General features: G+C 33.9%; 1 protein-coding gene across 1 annotated transcript; it reads left to right on the plus strand.

Annotated features, from left to right (window-relative positions):
- Window positions 1-5,739: 5,739 nt before the first annotated feature.
- LOC145660833 (uncharacterized) lies at window positions 5,740-16,488 on the plus strand. Its single transcript, XM_081726253.1, has 4 exons — window positions 5,740-5,831; window positions 8,251-8,403; window positions 10,819-10,935; window positions 15,964-16,488. Exons 1-4 carry the CDS (start codon window positions 5,781-5,783, stop codon window positions 16,486-16,488), a joined length of 846 nt encoding a protein of 281 aa, XP_081582379.1. The 5' UTR covers window positions 5,740-5,780.
- Window positions 16,489-17,482: the final 994 nt, after the last annotated feature.

Consider the following 17,482-nt stretch of genomic DNA (forward strand, 5'->3'; position numbering starts at 1 on the left):
TATCACTTTATCTCAGAGGCCTCAAAAACTATGGGTTCGACACTAATATCGATTATTTTTCATCATTTTTATATAGTATGTCCCCTTCATCCAATTTGCAGTGCTGAATTTGAATTTAAGCGGCATTGCAAGTGTCACTGTTCATCTCAGTGGCCTCAAAAACTATGGATTCGACACTAATATCGATCATTTTTCATCATTTTTTATATAGTATGTCATCATCCAATATGCGGGTATGAATTTGGATTTAAACAGCATCGAAAGTGTCACTGTGTATCTCAGCGACCCCGGAAACTGCGACTTCGACATTAATATTGATCATATTCGATCATTTTATATATTTCTCCTCCCCGTTCTCCCAAATTGCAGTGCTGAATTTGGATTTAAGCGGCATTGGAAGTGTCACTGTTCATCTTAGCAACCCCGAAATCTATGGATTCGACACTAATATCGACCGTTTTCAATATATATGCATCCTTCCTTCCTCCAAGTTGCATCTTCAAAGTGAAATGATGGAAACCATCCCAGGCCCGAACCTAATCTATTTGAAAATTTTATCGGTCTGGTAAGTTACAAATATAGTCACTATCATTTTTATATAATTTGTCTCTCACTAGAAAACATATATTTGTTTAAATACAAAATTTTGTACATAAAGTTTATATAAAAGTCTATATTAGAATAGTAAATAATAGTAATTTATGTTTTAGTGTGTATTAGTGAAATTTGCATACTGCTCTCTCTCTCTCTTAAGAAGTAATTTGGTTAAAATTAAAATTTCACCAGACCAAAGAGCACATTAAGAACACAGTTTCATTCAAGATCCCTATTTGTTGCAATAGAAACGGTTCATGATGGTAGATGTGTATACAACTGTTAAACTTCTGTAATTAATGCACAACCACGAATAAACGACTAAAATGCACATAAAGGAAATGAATGCAGATTAATTTTATTTTCGAATACTCCTTTTCTAAATATTCGCAATATTGAAATTTTTTCAACTTACATTTTTCACGCATTCCAAAAAAGAAAGTTCCATTACTAGTAAAATTAATTTAATACAAAGATGTTTGTTATTTTCCCAATTTTTCCGAAAAAAAAAACGTTTTTTTACCATCAGGTTCAAAATTTCCGGAAATTTTACAACATTAGTCCGGGTTACTACTAGTTAGAAATTCTGTATTCACAGATTCCCATTTTAAACAGTCTATCTATTCTGCTATCAACATATTTGTTTCGAAATACGTGCGAAATAAAGCCTTCTCTCCTGGGTTAGATGGAAAGTTCTTGCATTCAAAGCAAAAAGAATTATCGATATTAGAAACACATTTACTCTTCCCTTTTTGGAAGTTGCAGTGTAATTACTCTAATAACCTCTTAGACCTGCATCTGCTTACGCCAATGGCATATAATGAGAGGCGAACCCAATCAGAACTAGATACTGAAAAATCTTCTTCGCTAAAGGTAGATTCCAAATAACGGAAATCTCTCCGTTCTTAGCTGACCCTTTATAGCAGATTTCATAACCATTGTTTCAAACCTTACATACATACATTTTTGTCTCCACTCTAAGACGTAGTATCTGTAATCTAAGTACTCACATAAATCATGCGCCCATCTAGAAATAGTTTCCTTTCTTAAAACTAGAATTCACACTCCGGTATAGATTGCCCCGTCTCCGGACTGACTCTATAAAAACCTAAGGGAAAATTCGAAACCCGGATTGTCTCTTGTACCCTAATCCGAAACTGATCTGACCCTAACAACGAACTTATGTATTGGTCTTTCTTTAACAGACAATGCAACCTTGGCGCCTTGCGGGACAAGATAGTTCCATTAAATGCAACCTTGCAATTGATCTATTTCACTCTCTTGTTTCAACTTTTCGTTCTCAGCCCTCCGTGATATGTAAGAACTGGACATTTTGTCAGACTTAGCAAGAACTCACATTCAAATGGTGGCTGTTAGAGTGCCTCACACGAAAAGCAATCTATAACAGTTGTTTATTTTTTCTATCAGTTTTCAATTATATATCAAGTGATATAAACTTTCATTTACGATTTTTGGGTGGCAGCTCAGTGAACCATGTTGGTGTGCTCTATGAGATAAGCTGCACCGTCTATTCAATGCGCGCTATTACATTTATTTCGCTGTCTCCCCTTTTGTTTCTTTATATTCAACTGTTTATGTTTTATGAGTACTGCATATTTTCTAACTGCAAGAACTGATACTTAATTAGTGGTCATTTTGTAAACAGTGGCACACACACACCCACACAAAGGCACTATCACACACATATATATATATACACACCTACACGGACACGCACAAAACATTCCTGTAAAAGTTGTTTGCTTTTCAATGATGTTTTAAATGATTTATCAGATGGCACACTTTTCCATTCAAAATTTTCAAGTGAGCCTCCAGTGTAACACTATATAGGGCCTTGTGTCCTAAACAACATACTTCTTCAGTTTACTCTATGACATTTTCCTATTACGCCCTTCGTTTGTATTCTTCACTTTCAACCGTTTGAATTTATAAAAATTGGACGTTCCATCTGGAACACCCTGTAGCGCCGGTTTCAACATAACTTTGGATAGACTCGTTCAGATGTAGGTGTTTCTTAGTAAAATATCATTTAACAAAACACTATTAAGGAGTACGATACCAATACGGGGGGTCAAGCTACTATTTGGGACATGGGACCCCCTTGCTCTCCAGCCTACGCACCTTTGTCTAGTACATACTGAGACATTGTACATTAACATTTACTTACGGAAAATTAGTGTACAGTATGAAAAACTTCATTTAGTAAAATGTTCTGTAACATCCTCAGTTAACCCTTGATTGCATTATGATCTTGTGTAAGTTATTGGGGATTAGGTTGAGGAAGGAGCTCATTTCTAGAACTCTCACCTTTGCCGCGTAGGCTCCCAAGTTTGGTTACATTCCATTTCATTTCAAATTTTCATATTCTTTCATACACATTTTTAAGCCTAAGTGCAACAATCATAACAAAATAACTAAGAGATTTTCTTTATCTACAGTATTTGCGTAGGTATTTATTCTGTGGTGATTCCTTATCTTTATATATATATATATATATATATATATATATATATATATATATATATATATATATAGGTGTCTTGTTATTGTTTCGTGAACTGGAGTTCAGAATACAGTATTTGTTTCAAAATACATTAATTCCTTTCCTTTTTGTTTCCTATCTATTTGCTAATGAACGTTGCGTTGTTGTATTGCTTTCTTGAAATGAAATGAAATGAAATAGATATTATAATCTTATACTCCATAGTTTTACCCTTTGGGCAAGGGCGCCCATCAGGGAAGGCAAGGTGGGGCGCTCGCCCCCTAGAGGAAATCGTACTTCGGAATATCAAAAACCCAATTGAATTTTTACATTAGTTACAGCAAAATTTGAACCTGTATTTGAAATGTCGTGTATACGTGACCTCCCCTTGGAAACCACAATATGGGCGCCCCTTGCCTTTGGGGTAAAGGATATAACTGATTAATAAAATGATTATTTACAAAATGTTAGGATTAGTGCATAATTATAAAAAATGATGGAATGGGAATGTAGGACGAGACGTAAAATCTCTATAAAACCCCTGTAATGTCGTCCATTACAAACTCGCGTGCTTGGAGATCGAACTGATCTGACACTGTGCCTCATTTCACAGGACCACCATTTTGTTGCACGTGATTGTTGTTGAACATGGCCAGAAAGTCATTTATAATCATAGTATAAGTGATATTGTTTGAAGTGATGCTATAAATAGATCATAAACCGTTGCACACATAATAATAATAATAATAATAATAATAATAATAATAATAATAATAATAATAATAATAATAATAATACAGTGAAACCTCCCTTAACGGATACCTCTATAACACGGACAGATTTTTTTCCCGGCAAAAATATCTGTTCTCTTACGGGACAAAAACCTCCCGTTTACAAACACTGTCAGATACGGACGCGGAAAGTCTGGTTTTTCCCCAAACGTTCAATAACCTCTTCATAACGGAAAGGAATTATTCTCGGTTCTGCGATGTGTTACAGTAGACAAAAATACTTTTCCCCACAAGTGTATCTATCATAATTGTAGACCTGGTGAACCATCAAACTGAACAGCTTCAAGCTGAACTTGAAATTCTTCTTTTCTGCCCGCAAGAAACTGCTTTCTGTTGGAATCCTAAAAATCCTTCAATAAGCAATAACACTCATACATTGTCAGACGAATGGCCAATAATTCTATGCGAAAGATCTTCCCTTCCCTAAAAGATTTAGCCCTTTTTCCTCTGGGCCTTGCACTTTTCCCGACAATTTCATAGATAACAAAACAAACATTGTTTTACAATAACATTTTCAACGAGCAATGTTTCCTCTCTTACTTTTTTTGGAAAAACAACATTTTTCTTTTACTTATGATTACTCTTATTTATGGAACAAGTTTGGGTCAATAAACATATGCACTCAAAAAACTTCCTTTTCATCCATTCCGCCAACGAAGATATTGCCCTAATACACAAGTACATACACACATATGTTTCTTCCGCAACCGTACTGGGGATTCTCAGAGGATACTTGCTAATGAGTTTTAGCGTGAGGACATTTGCTTGTAGAGGAAAAAGCATGCCTTTTTCTCTAAACAAAAGAGTTTAACCGGTAGTTGGTTCCTAACGCATCTTTTAAGATGGTTCTGAGAATTTCAAATAAACGAAAAACGATTACAGGGTGATGACATATACTTAAGACTTTTACCATACACACATTATCTTTTGCAGTATACGAATATATTAACACATCCCGCAGCAATAAAAATATTTAACACAAATGAATTTCTCCATCCCTCCTAGTAATTCCACTACGTACTAAGTAGAGTATTTTCATATTGAATTTTACGTATTTACTCTCATACATAAGGTATTTACTGTATATTACTGCATACAGTTACCGTTGTGAGAAATTACATTTCTGTATTCTCTCTGTAAGGGACAAAAATTCACATCCCATTGGTGTCCGTTATGCAGAGGTTTCACTATAATAATAATAATAATAATAATAATAATAATAATAATAATAATAATAATAATAATAATAATAATAATAATATATCCGTGATGCAACATATATTATGCAATAACTCTCTAAGGTGCACACACTCTTCTATTCTACATGTTTTTTTCTCTTATTTGTATAATTCTAAGTGACAAGACCTGGAAATAAAATTAGGTCAGTATATTTGTTTTTCTTTTTAATACCCGAATACATATGTTTCGTACTTCATAACCTCATATTAACATTTAATGGTACTATTGATGCTCATTAGAGTATTTAGATATGAAGAAAGTTACATTATATGTATTCAGACATTAGAATAATCGTACATTTATGTAATGTAAAATAATTGCTATAGGATACGATTTGACATAATTGTACCTTTAGTTGTATGGAGTAAATTTAAGATACCATAAGAAATTTTTCCTCGTGTCGTTCCGAACAATGAATTTGTTTGAGGTGAAATATAAAACTTACGTTCAAGAGATATTATGAACGCATATGTTAAAGAATACAAAGACTGCTTTCGTCCATTTGCTAACAATTTGTTTGTTCAAAGTAACGATGGTTATAGATTTTCTTTTGTTTGTAATTGCATCATAACTCTGAAAACTGGTATAAATGAAGCTCTAGAGAAACGAAAAATCATTCCCTGGTCCAGAAGGTATTAGGAAAGCCGTCCAACATGGCTAGTATCTACTGTTTCATTCTAGTAGCACTTTTATTTGGCTCTCAAGTAAGTACGATCTTTATTCCAGTTTGTATTCTAAATTATTCGTAAAGGTCTAATATGGATATGTAGTTTTATTTAATTATTTTCAACTCTTGGAGCAAATAATGTCCTGTAATTTACCACAAATATGATACCTTCTAATAAAGAGCTTGCAACTAAAATTACAACTATTGCTTTCCACTTGATTATTTGTGCTTTAAACGGAATTATTAGCCGTTAAACTAAGTTTGATCCCAGAAATGGATATGGAATATTCATGTATTCAATAGATATATTTGATCATAATCATATAGCTTATCGGAATTCTATCCAAATTCATGCTAGAATTAAAACTGTTGTACAGTCACGAAAGAAAGTATTCTTCAGTTCACAAAATTTCTTTTCCTAATAACTCAACAAGAAATAACCGATTAGAGTACCGATTTTGCCAAGTTATCAAGTTATAAATATTCTACGGATAGCAACAAAAAGATTCAAATTAATTCATTTGTTCCCGAGTTATTGTCAAAAGAAAATTTGTCAAGTGTCAAATACATTCTTTCCCCATGTGTAAATTGTAGAATAATGTACTGAAAGAGGAAGCTTTTCATCGGTACTAAAATGCCATAGTGCCTAACTTAACCGTCTTTCGTAAGGATGATGCACTGAATGATAGACGCAGAACAAAGGGACCCTTCTATTAGTTTTATTTTGATTAACCGTATTGGTACAGTTAACGTAGTAATTATCAGATGCTCGGTAGCTCTGAAGAAACATTCTAAGTAATTTCTACACAGAGGAAACACGTATGTGGCGTACGTAATAACATACGTTACATGCACAAATTCAGTAGCTTTTAGACTTAAAGTAGGATTATATGTGAAATCCTGCAGCAAACATATAACTGACAACATATGTTCTAGAACACTTTCCGTATGTGTTCCATCTATACACACTTTCCGCATGAAAGAAAGAACTGTATATACGCGGTAAGAATCTCACATACAGATGAACGTAGGTGACATGTAGTTGGCGTATGTAACATACGTATACATATGTAATATAAAGAAGACTGTTATGTGTGAGATATCCTGCTGCAGCATGATGTAACGTCTACGCGGGAAAAGAGCCGTAGTATGTTCCATATAGATAAAGTATGGATTCGCTATATTTAAACAATATACTACTGTCCGGATAACACATATCTCAGTGTACTCAGTTTATGTACACCGTTATACCTAGGATATTTTTCTTTCAGAATTGAGGACCCTTGATTCTAAGAATCGGAACAACCTTTCGGAAGGCATTGTTATGATCATCTTTATTCTCCTTTTATATTATATTTTGAGCCCAATTCCTCCTAATTCTTGCATTATGTTTGGTAACTTATCACAGTCGCGTCTTTCCCTATTTTAATGTTCGTCCTTTATTTGAATTCTTGTTGAAAAAAAGAAAATACTAAGATATTATACATAATATGTGAGAAACCAGATTCATCCAATTTTGAACAAACTTGGGCATTGTGATAGATCTTGACGAACATAATATGCATTTGAAATATTGTTTTCTACAAACCTTTGGTTTAGGACCATCAGAGTTGATATTTGAATTTTCATTATTTTCAATAGAAAAATATCTAATTGCCATTTAGTTATACGTTAATAAGAGACAGAATAAAGTAAATGAAGAAACCGTTGGCTAATTGTGTATAAATACAGCGAGTACTTATAATAAATATCAATAAAGATCAATAAAGGACAGACCTTTCTCCACTATATTGAAACTTATCCTCATCTCTTCAAATTATTTTATCTTTTCTTCTCATTATTTTAGTTATATGGTCTCTGAGTTGTACAGTAATACAGATTACTACTTTTATCATAAATTTATTCAGTTAAATGTTTCCGGAAGTGCGGCAACAATAATATGAGATGATCTATCCAACTATGGTATCGGCTGATCCATGTTTTAGAAGACGCCTGACTATACATGTGTATCCTCATTAAATCTATATAAAATATTATAATCTATATTAGTGATTAAATGAATCATGCCTGCTTTTATTCCAGTAGTAAGCACACGAGCAGGGTTTCCTATTTCGACTTCCCGAAAAAGCAAAACAGGTTTTTGAAAACTTTCAGAAAACCTGATATTTCCGTATAAACCTGTTTCTGTTTTCTATCAGAAGCTTTTTCGGTCTTCAGTAACTGGTTTGGAAGTGAATACTACAAGAACAAGAAGAAACAGCAGCTTTGGGGAAAATTACTCTGATTTCAGTAAAGTCCTAAAACTCTTTGGAAAAAAACGGAATTATCGGTCTTGTTTCCGGTTTATGGATTTTCTAGAAGTCGGTTTCAGGATTTTACAAAACCTCGTTTCGTCACCTTTAATTTAATCTTTCATAAACCTGTTCTGATTTTGATTCTTTCTTTGTTTCTATAAGGTTGAAAGCCGAGCTGTCGATCCAGAAGATGAGGTCGCTGCAAGACTTTTAGGTTTAAATCTTGAGGGAATCCTTGGCAACCTTCTGGGAACTGTGAACCAAGCTGTTACCGCTAGAGCCGAGAGAGACACAGAAGCAGTGTCAAACGATAAGGTGAATTTCATTATTAATCACTCAAGAATCTTCATAATGAAATGTTAACATCTTAAATGTACTTTATGTTCAATATCAGAACATTCTTTCTCGAATATTATCTATAAATTTCCAGTCAACAGATGTTAAATGGAACATTTTAATCACAAGATATAAGCGATGCCCTAAACGTCTAAGTTGTAAATTAAAGACCAACAACCCTGGCTTTGTAGTTCTAAGAGTTCTAGCCGGTAGAGCGGTCTTTTGTTGGTTAATGTGTGTCAGTACATTGTGTGTTATTGTTATTATCTTTGGTTTCCTATACAGGGAATATATAGCAACAGTCAATCTTCTCATATAAGTATGTACTCAATTATTCCACGGGGGCGCGGTGGCTCAGTTGTAGAGCGTTCACCTCCGGTGTTTGGGGTCAGTGGTTCGAACCCGTTCGCGCAGTGAGGACTTTGTGGTGGACAAACACGATCCTCGTGGGTTTTCTAGGGTTCTCCCGTTTTCTCCCACTTTTTTATTCCACCATTTCAGTCATCTCTCATCATTACCGTCTCCTTTAGCCTAACCGGCATAACCGTGGGACGTAAAACTTAAAGATTTTATTTCATTTCGATTATTCCACGTTCACCAGATGAAAACTAAGAATTATATGATCCACCGATAATTGAGTCAGGAATTCGAAACTCTTAAAATCACTCGTAAATATATATAACAAAACAAAAAAAATATTTACCCAATTTGAATTTAATTCTTTCTTAAATTTAGTGTATCTTGTTAATTAAAATTATTAGGAAAAAACATTAGTTTATCATCAGAGTTTGACTTACTAAAAGCAATACAAAATTTATTGTATTTGTTTCGCTTGTTTTTCATGAGTGAATGAAGATAGTGAAATGCAACTTACCACAATTATACATAATATTATTCTACAACAGAAAATATGAAACTGAAGAATTTTCAGAGTTGCCATCCATAGAAATTACAGTGTCGCCAAATAACATTTCCTCAAAATTCTAAGTTAAGGCAGCCACTAGATAAACGAACTCAACAGCGTTTGATTACGTATCATGTTGGTTTGGTGTCCTGTGAACTACTTTTTAAGTAACATTATTATTTAATTTTAATAACTGTATGTTAAAACTTTTTTGTTTATTGGAAACTAAACAACTATTATTTAAAAAGTAGTTTACATATTTCAAGACAACATGATACGTAATTAAATGCAGTTGAGTTCGTTCCTCTGGTAGCTCCCTGAATTTAGATTTTTGGGGAAATGTTATTCTGGCAACACTGTAATTTCTATGGATGCCAACACTGAAAATTCTCCAGGTTCATATTTCCTGTTATAGAATGACATTATATATGATCGTGGTAAGTTGCTCTTCATTGTCTCCTTTCTCTCATGAAAAACAAAGAAAAGAAAAATGGTAAATTTTGTATTATTTTTAGTGTCAGGCTCATAAGAACTACAGTATCGGTTTGACATTCACCACAGTTACGTGATAAATGTTAAAAGTTAGAACTACGTTTGCTTATTCTGCATCTTTGACACACATTGCAGTGAACAGGCATGCATAACAGACATATATTTCCGTCTACAATAATAGTTATAGAAAATAATTGTATATTGTTCATACTTTGTAGCTTATACATCGAATAAGTACTCAACATGATAATCCATTTACTAAAATACTGTGCAAATAATATCCGTCCTATATGGGATGTTCAAAGGAGAAGAAAATATGACCGAAATGTGACAAGACACTTTAACTCACATTATGGTTAAGTTATGGGGAAAATAAACAAAGTGTGTAATGAGCGTTTAAATACATGGAAAAGTTTACACAGCCTTTTACATTACACAGAGTTATTTACAATATCTGGACAGGAATCTCTTAAGCTCTGAAAGAAGCTTCATGTATAGATTTTAAAGATGAAATAGCTATGTCTAAAATTCTATATGCGAGGAATGTGCAATATATGAAAAATATAATTATAACAATTATTGCAGTTTCTTATGAAGTTACACTTAAACAATATACAAATTCAACTTCACTTTACGTAAATTTTGACAGAATGCACGATTCAAAAATAAATTCTTAACAAAAATCATGGTACGGTTTTGATAAATACGTATCATTCGTTCTTTCACAATATGTTGTATGTTCTAAGATTAGATTAGAACACATTTGTTACTTTGAACCAACACCTTAAACTTATTAGGAAAATTAAAGTTATTTTACTTTAGAGATACCGAAATAAAAAAAATGGGACCGCATATGATGACTACATACTCCATGCAATATACCGTCTTAATAACACGTGCGATTTGTAGCCAAGACGAATTAGTTTAAAATTACTGAATTATCATGTATATTTAGTATTTGGATACGTATTTCAATTAATGTATTTTTATATTAATAGGAGATTCTTGAAGAACTTGAAAAGGATCCTGTGGAAACAGCGAGAGTGTTAGGTCTTGTTGGAAACCTTCTGGGAGGATTACTTAGTCGTAAGAAGCGTGAGGTGGATAATGTAGAGGTTAGTATGCTGTTAACGTAGAAGTTAGTAGTGAAGATCAATCAGTTGAGGTAAATAAGGTTTTCACTAACAATAAGCCACGAAAAGATAAACTTACAATGTAAAACGTTATATTTTATGTTCACTTCTTTTATTCAGGTTTAATGCCTGTATTCAGTGTTTCGGTTATGGTGAAATTACCTTATTGATATATCATCTAGTTGCAGTTAAACTACATTTTCTTCTGGGGCATATCTACGAAAGATTTGCGTAGGCATTCTTATGTAGGATTTCGTGCATTACTTGGCCTTAAAACACTTTTGATGAAAAATGTAGAGTCAGTCATTTTCAATTTACCGAACTATGACGTAAGAGCTCAGTTTTGCAATCTGAGAAAGACAAAAACACAATAATAAAAGGAGAGAAGGGTGGGTGATACAGGGCAACTATTAGCAATGTAACATCGGCCATAGATTTTGGAGTAGTGTGGTTGCAAAAATATCGAATAAGATATCGATTTGTTAACACTTTCTTTTGTCAATGTGAGGTTATCTGCCACCTCTTTCCTCTTTGATATATAGAGAAATAAAACCAAACTGTGACGTCATACAGAATTCAGTTGGTAATGACTGATAATAAAGGTTAATATGAAGCCAATTATATTTAGCTCACTGACAAATAATAACAAACAGCCTAGTTAAATAAAACGGAATTGGGATATATACTTTAAAAAGCAAACATGAGAAAGGAAATGAAATATTGCAATTCTAATGAAATAGTAATAAAGAAAAAATGATAACCGGAAAATGTAAATTATTATATTTTCCTTCTACTAACTTTTTTATACCTGAGTTCAAATATTTCTTCCTCTAGCACACCGTGCACATACTCTTAAATAAGCAAAAACTTTAACCATACCATATGATCTAGACTTTTACTTGACGTCGAAAAGTTTAATTATCCCTTTTAGAATAGCTTGTTTTAGAGGATGATAAATTTTAAGCAAGACTACAACCACCCAAAATAATTTGTTAATTACTTTCATAAACTGCTACCTTTACTATAAGGTGAGTTTCGGTAGTATTCTATTCATTCTTAAAGAAAGTAAAACATTTCAGTTTAATGCGCCACGATTGTACCCGTTAGAAAGACGAGTTAGTAGGTCAAGTGAATGATGATGGAAGTATTAGCGTTATGAGCATGTGGAAGACAACCAGAATATCCCAAGAAACCCACGAACACGATATTGTCCACCGTCAAAGTTACTTGGCCGTGGTTCGAACTACGGACTCCGCTTACCTTAGGTAAGCGCTGTCCCACTGAGGAACCATATGAACACAAATTAAAAGAAATTCTTTCGTTAAAGAATTTTTGTACGGAGTTCCGTACGTACGCACTGAGAATATGATCTCATAACTTCCATTCAGGACTGCGATTTAGCTGCCTTTTAACTAACAGGTTTTAGAAGTTTTACTCAAAGTCAAAAAACTAACTACAGAAACCAAGCAGGTATCTTCACCTTCACTTCTAGGGTCCTTCTTTCTTAATAACTATAATATTAAGTTAAGCTTACTTTCTGCCAATTCAATTTTGAGGTGCTAATCCACTGAAGATTCCAGTCGATAACGCGTATGTGAATTGTTAGTTTAAATTACACCAAAATATGATCATGCATACGTAAGTCACTAGAGAGTCTCTTGCTTGTTTCTTGTTATTTATATTTATTAGGAGGAACTTGAAGAACTTAAAAATGATCCAGCGAGATCATCCGTGGTCAAGTCGGAAGAGCATACGCCTAGTAATCCAAAGGTTCTAGGTTTGCGCCTACCCCGGGACTTTTTAAAAACTTTTTTTTAGTGTTTTTCAAACTCTCCTTAATGTAAACAAATTACGCATATACGCGAATTAACATATTTTGGGGGAGTAATTTTGTTGTTCATTGGTGTTTCGTCGCGTCTCTGCCGCTGGTGGTATAATTTTCAAAACGGAAGATAGCCTAGGCCACCATGGATCGTCGCTGCGGGGCCGCCCATTTTTGGTGAGATATCTCTAGTTGCACATCGGTAGTGCACCGACACTTACGGCATGGGGAAGCGTTTCGGTGCAAGATGTAGAGGTTTGTATAATGAAAACTTAAATGTTAGTATTGCAACTCAATCAGTTGAGTTATAATGGATATTGCGTATACAAATAGGTTATATGAAGACAGAGGAAGGTAAAGAAAGTTGGTTGGATTGTAGTGTTGTGTTTTTATAGATTATTATGACACTTGAATTTTAAATATTGTGGAATTTAAATTGCAGTAATGGATAAAATTTTCAAAGGTCTTTCATCTACAATCAGACCTGCATCAAACGCGTGATAGGGACTAGGTAAGCGGGGGATTGCCAAAACTTAGAAACAAATGTGAAAAATACACAATATATTTATTTTGTCTCTATAGAGTTGTTAGGTTACAGAGAACGAAACCTTGAAACACATTTTCTTTTGAAGGGTATCAAGCCTATAGTCACATATATAATACAAATAAGGAAGGAATTTTCAATAACATTAGCAACAAACCTAGTGAATGTAATGTTTGCAATATATACAACTCCAACTTATATATACTATCTCAATTTGACAACCTTAATATATATATATATATATAACCTTAATTTAACTAATATAGAGAGTCATATAATTATTGAAGTTTATACGTAAGTCGATGACAATATAATACGTTACAGTTTCTTTCCTGTATGAGGTGCATTCGGAAATTAACCTCCGATTAGTACCTGTGCCTGAAGTATTGTGGGCAGCGCAACCATCTTTACACAGACGTGCGCGGTAGATCAGTCTGCATCCAGCTGTGATAGAGTGAAGGTTGTCCGATCACTTGTTCCGCTTTTGTAGCGTTTCAAAATGTGTGCTGTAATAGAAAACATCGCCAAGCAGCTGTTCATCGGGAACTTTGTACCATATATGGACCAAGTGTGATGAATGAAGGAGTTGTTCGTGAATGGGTTCGTTCATTTAAAAGTGAACGAACAAACATTCATGTCGAAGATAGGAGTGGCAGGCCATCAGTGGTCACTGATGAACACGTTCAGAAAATTGATAGAAAAGTTCGTGAAAATCAACGTTTCACAATCTAGGAGTTTTCCGATGAATTTCCACAAATTGTGATAACATTATCATCTCTTCATGCACATGAAGAAGTGACTTTGATCTCAGCGCTTCGTAATGATGAGGAGCTGCAAGATGCAGTCATAGACTGGCTCAGAGCACAGGCGGGAGATTTCTTTGCTGATGGAATTTCTAAGCTAGTGCAGAGATATGATAAGTGCTTGAATATTTATGTAATCTATGTTGCAAAATAGAGCAAACAAGAGTTTTCAGATGTATATAATACATTCTTCATATTTATTTTGGTTTTCTTTTTTATTTATTTATTATGGACCTCATATTTATATTTATTTATGTATTTTAAACTGAGAGTACATTTTTAAACCTCATCGTCAGGAAGATTATAATGTTGATGACACAGAGTTTTGGCAAGTGTGTAGGAAAGAAAAATGAGAAATAAAATATATATAATAAATGTATGAAATACTACAGCATGGTCTGGAAGTAGGAGTACCCCTAAGTCAGATAGGGCGTAGAAGTTTCAATCTGACGACACCAGACAAGACAATGCTTTCTGGGGTTTCATAAAGCAACAAGTAAGAAACACTCGATATTACACAACACAGGAATTATGAGCAGCTGTGGAACACGCTTTAATGCTCGTGACTCCGGAGTATCTCCGCGAAATATCTGCGAGAACTTGGTGCAGAATTCAGCTGTGTTAGGACATGGATGGTGGTCATACCAAAGTTTATGACTCTTAATACTCTTAAGGCTTCAAGGTAACTGTGTACAGACATTCTACCATAACCAACACTATACTGTTAAAACTAAATAGGGGTACGGGCACTTCCGGACCACCCTGTATAATATGTAAACGAAACAATGTACGTAATTAATACAAGAAATGTAGATGCCTTGTCTAAAAGAATTAACAAGCAAAATAAAAGAAATTGTACTAAAAAGTAAACATTATTTTGTTTTCAATAAAATTACTTTTATAATAAAATTATGAATTACTACAACCACAGCGAAAAGCACGAGGAACGCTCTTACATACAATCACTTGAAAAAATCCTTCATTCCCTGAGAGAGAGCGTAACCCTCTATAAGAGTTCAAGCCGGAACGGCTAATCACAAAAAAAATCTTCAAATAGAATATCAAGTGACTGTAGATGAGACCATTTTTCGTATTATTCTTTTAAGTCATGCACTGCAGAAATTTTCTAAAGGTAATTTTGTTGAAAATAGAATACTTTTTTAAAAACCCTCTTAGGATGTTTGATACCTTTAGTTACAATAGCGTAGTATCGTATTTGACCGCTTATTTAGGTTCTATAGCAGAAATTTAAGCAGGTATTTTTTATTGGTCAAGTCAAGGATGGACCAAAGAACATCCCAGATGCGTTTCAAAACTGGATGGTCAACTTGTCGACGCCAAGGCTGAGGGGCGTGACTTTCTTTTTTATTTCTTAAGGCAAATTTCAAAAACTCCTCACTCCTTTAGTTTTCAAGATATCAGATTGAATCTTTTGCATACTAATTGTCTGTACCTGTGGGTATTTCTCAAATTCTTCTGAGATCCCTACGTAAATCCGGGGCCGGGCCCTAGGGGCGCAAGTATTAAGAGGGAGTGATCTTTTCAGAAAAATTTCCGGATTTCCCAATTTTGCAGTTCAAATGTATGATACGGACAAGTAAGTGATGCCATTAGAAATTATGCTATATTCTAAAGGAAAGAAGATATGAACTATGTTCCTACGATAAATAGTAACGAAGAAGTACTTGTTTAAGTGAAAGTCTAAAATTTACCTCAAAAAGTGGAAATCCTAAAAGGATTAACCTTGTAGCAAGATGTATTTTAGTTTGTTTGCTAATTATTTCAAAAGAAAGTTTTTTAAAATACTTATTTTGTTTTATTTTATTTATATATTTGTCTAGGTCGAAGGTGAAGTAGATCAAATTCCTCCTGAAGTAGCCCAGCGTCTTCTAGGATTAAATCTGGAAAGCATCTTAGGAAATGTGCTGGGAACAGTGACAAACGCAGCCACTGCCCGTAAAGGAGTTGTAGAAGCTGCAATAGATCTAGCTAAGAATCCTATAGGAACTGCTCTGAACGCGCTTAAAGATGATGCCACCTTAATAGCAAATTGGTACAATGGAAAAAGACAAGGAATAGAGACAAACGAAGACACTGCCCGTAAAGGAATGCTTGAAGCTGGACTAGGTCTAGTTACGAATCCTATAGGAACTGCTTTGAACGCGCTTAAAGATGATTTCAGCTTTGCAGCAAGTATGCTTGGTGGAAAAAAACCAGAAACAGTGACAAAGGAAGACACTGCCCGTAAAGGGTTCCTTGAAGCTGGACTAGATCTAATTAAGAATCCTATAGGAACTGCTGTGAATGCGTTTAAAGATGATGCAAGCTTCGTACTAGGAAGTATACTTAAAGGGAAAAGAAAATAGTCAAATCGTATGTAGATCTCTGATAGACCATATAATTCACAATATCTTGGAAGGATAAAATAAACATTTTCAAAACATACTTCTTTAATTAATTAATTTAAAAATGTACAAATTTATATTTCCTTTTCTCCTTTATCGAATGAATCATTTAGGACAGCCATATGAAACTTACCAAAAATAAATTATACAAATATCAGCGTTTCATTAGAAACGTATCTAATTCGCTTACTAACATTTCCTTTAAGCCATTACGGACTGCATAACATATTACTGAAGGCTAGCCGTAAAAATACCGATAAAGAGACTACTATGTACCACCATCTGCAAAATATTCGCATATACTGCAACTTCCGCATTTTCATCAATAACCCAGCTTCATTATTGCTTATTTGTACTTTCATTAACAAAGCAATGTAGTAATGAATAATTACTCATACTTTTTTTCAGAAGATATAAATAAAATAAGAAAATTGTAAGCAAAAAAAAAAAACATTTATTATTATGTAAGCTTTCTCAGTCAAATAATTACTCGAAGAATATTTGGAGGAAATGAGAGGAAAATGTACTCGACACATTGCATATGTATCAGGAACACACACATAGAATTGGAGTATAAAGAAGAGTAAACTACGTATTTCTGCGATAAGCATATAATTCATACAACATGCATATACTATTCCTATACGCAAAATCAACCCATATTTGTAGTTGAAATTATACCGAAAAAGACAGAAAATGACTGTTAAAACTCCAAATGTGAACCTGCACTTGGAGCCTATTACCAATATTACAACGAAGTGTCTCATAAGTTACCTCCGTAGTTCCAAGCGGGTTTAGTAATGCTGCTTAAATTCTAACATCAAAGGGCGGAAATTTGAGCCTGATTACAGAAGGATTTTTCTATCATAGGGTAACTTTTATTAAATACAAAGTACGAAGTCCTATTTTGAAGTGTCGAAAAAAGATATTCAGGTTATGTATTACTTTGCAAAGC

This window comes from Thermobia domestica, chromosome 9, assembly GCF_964235325.1.
Source record: "Thermobia domestica chromosome 9, izTheDome1.hap1.1, whole genome shotgun sequence".
NCBI lineage: Eukaryota > Metazoa > Arthropoda > Insecta > Zygentoma > Lepismatidae > Thermobia > Thermobia domestica.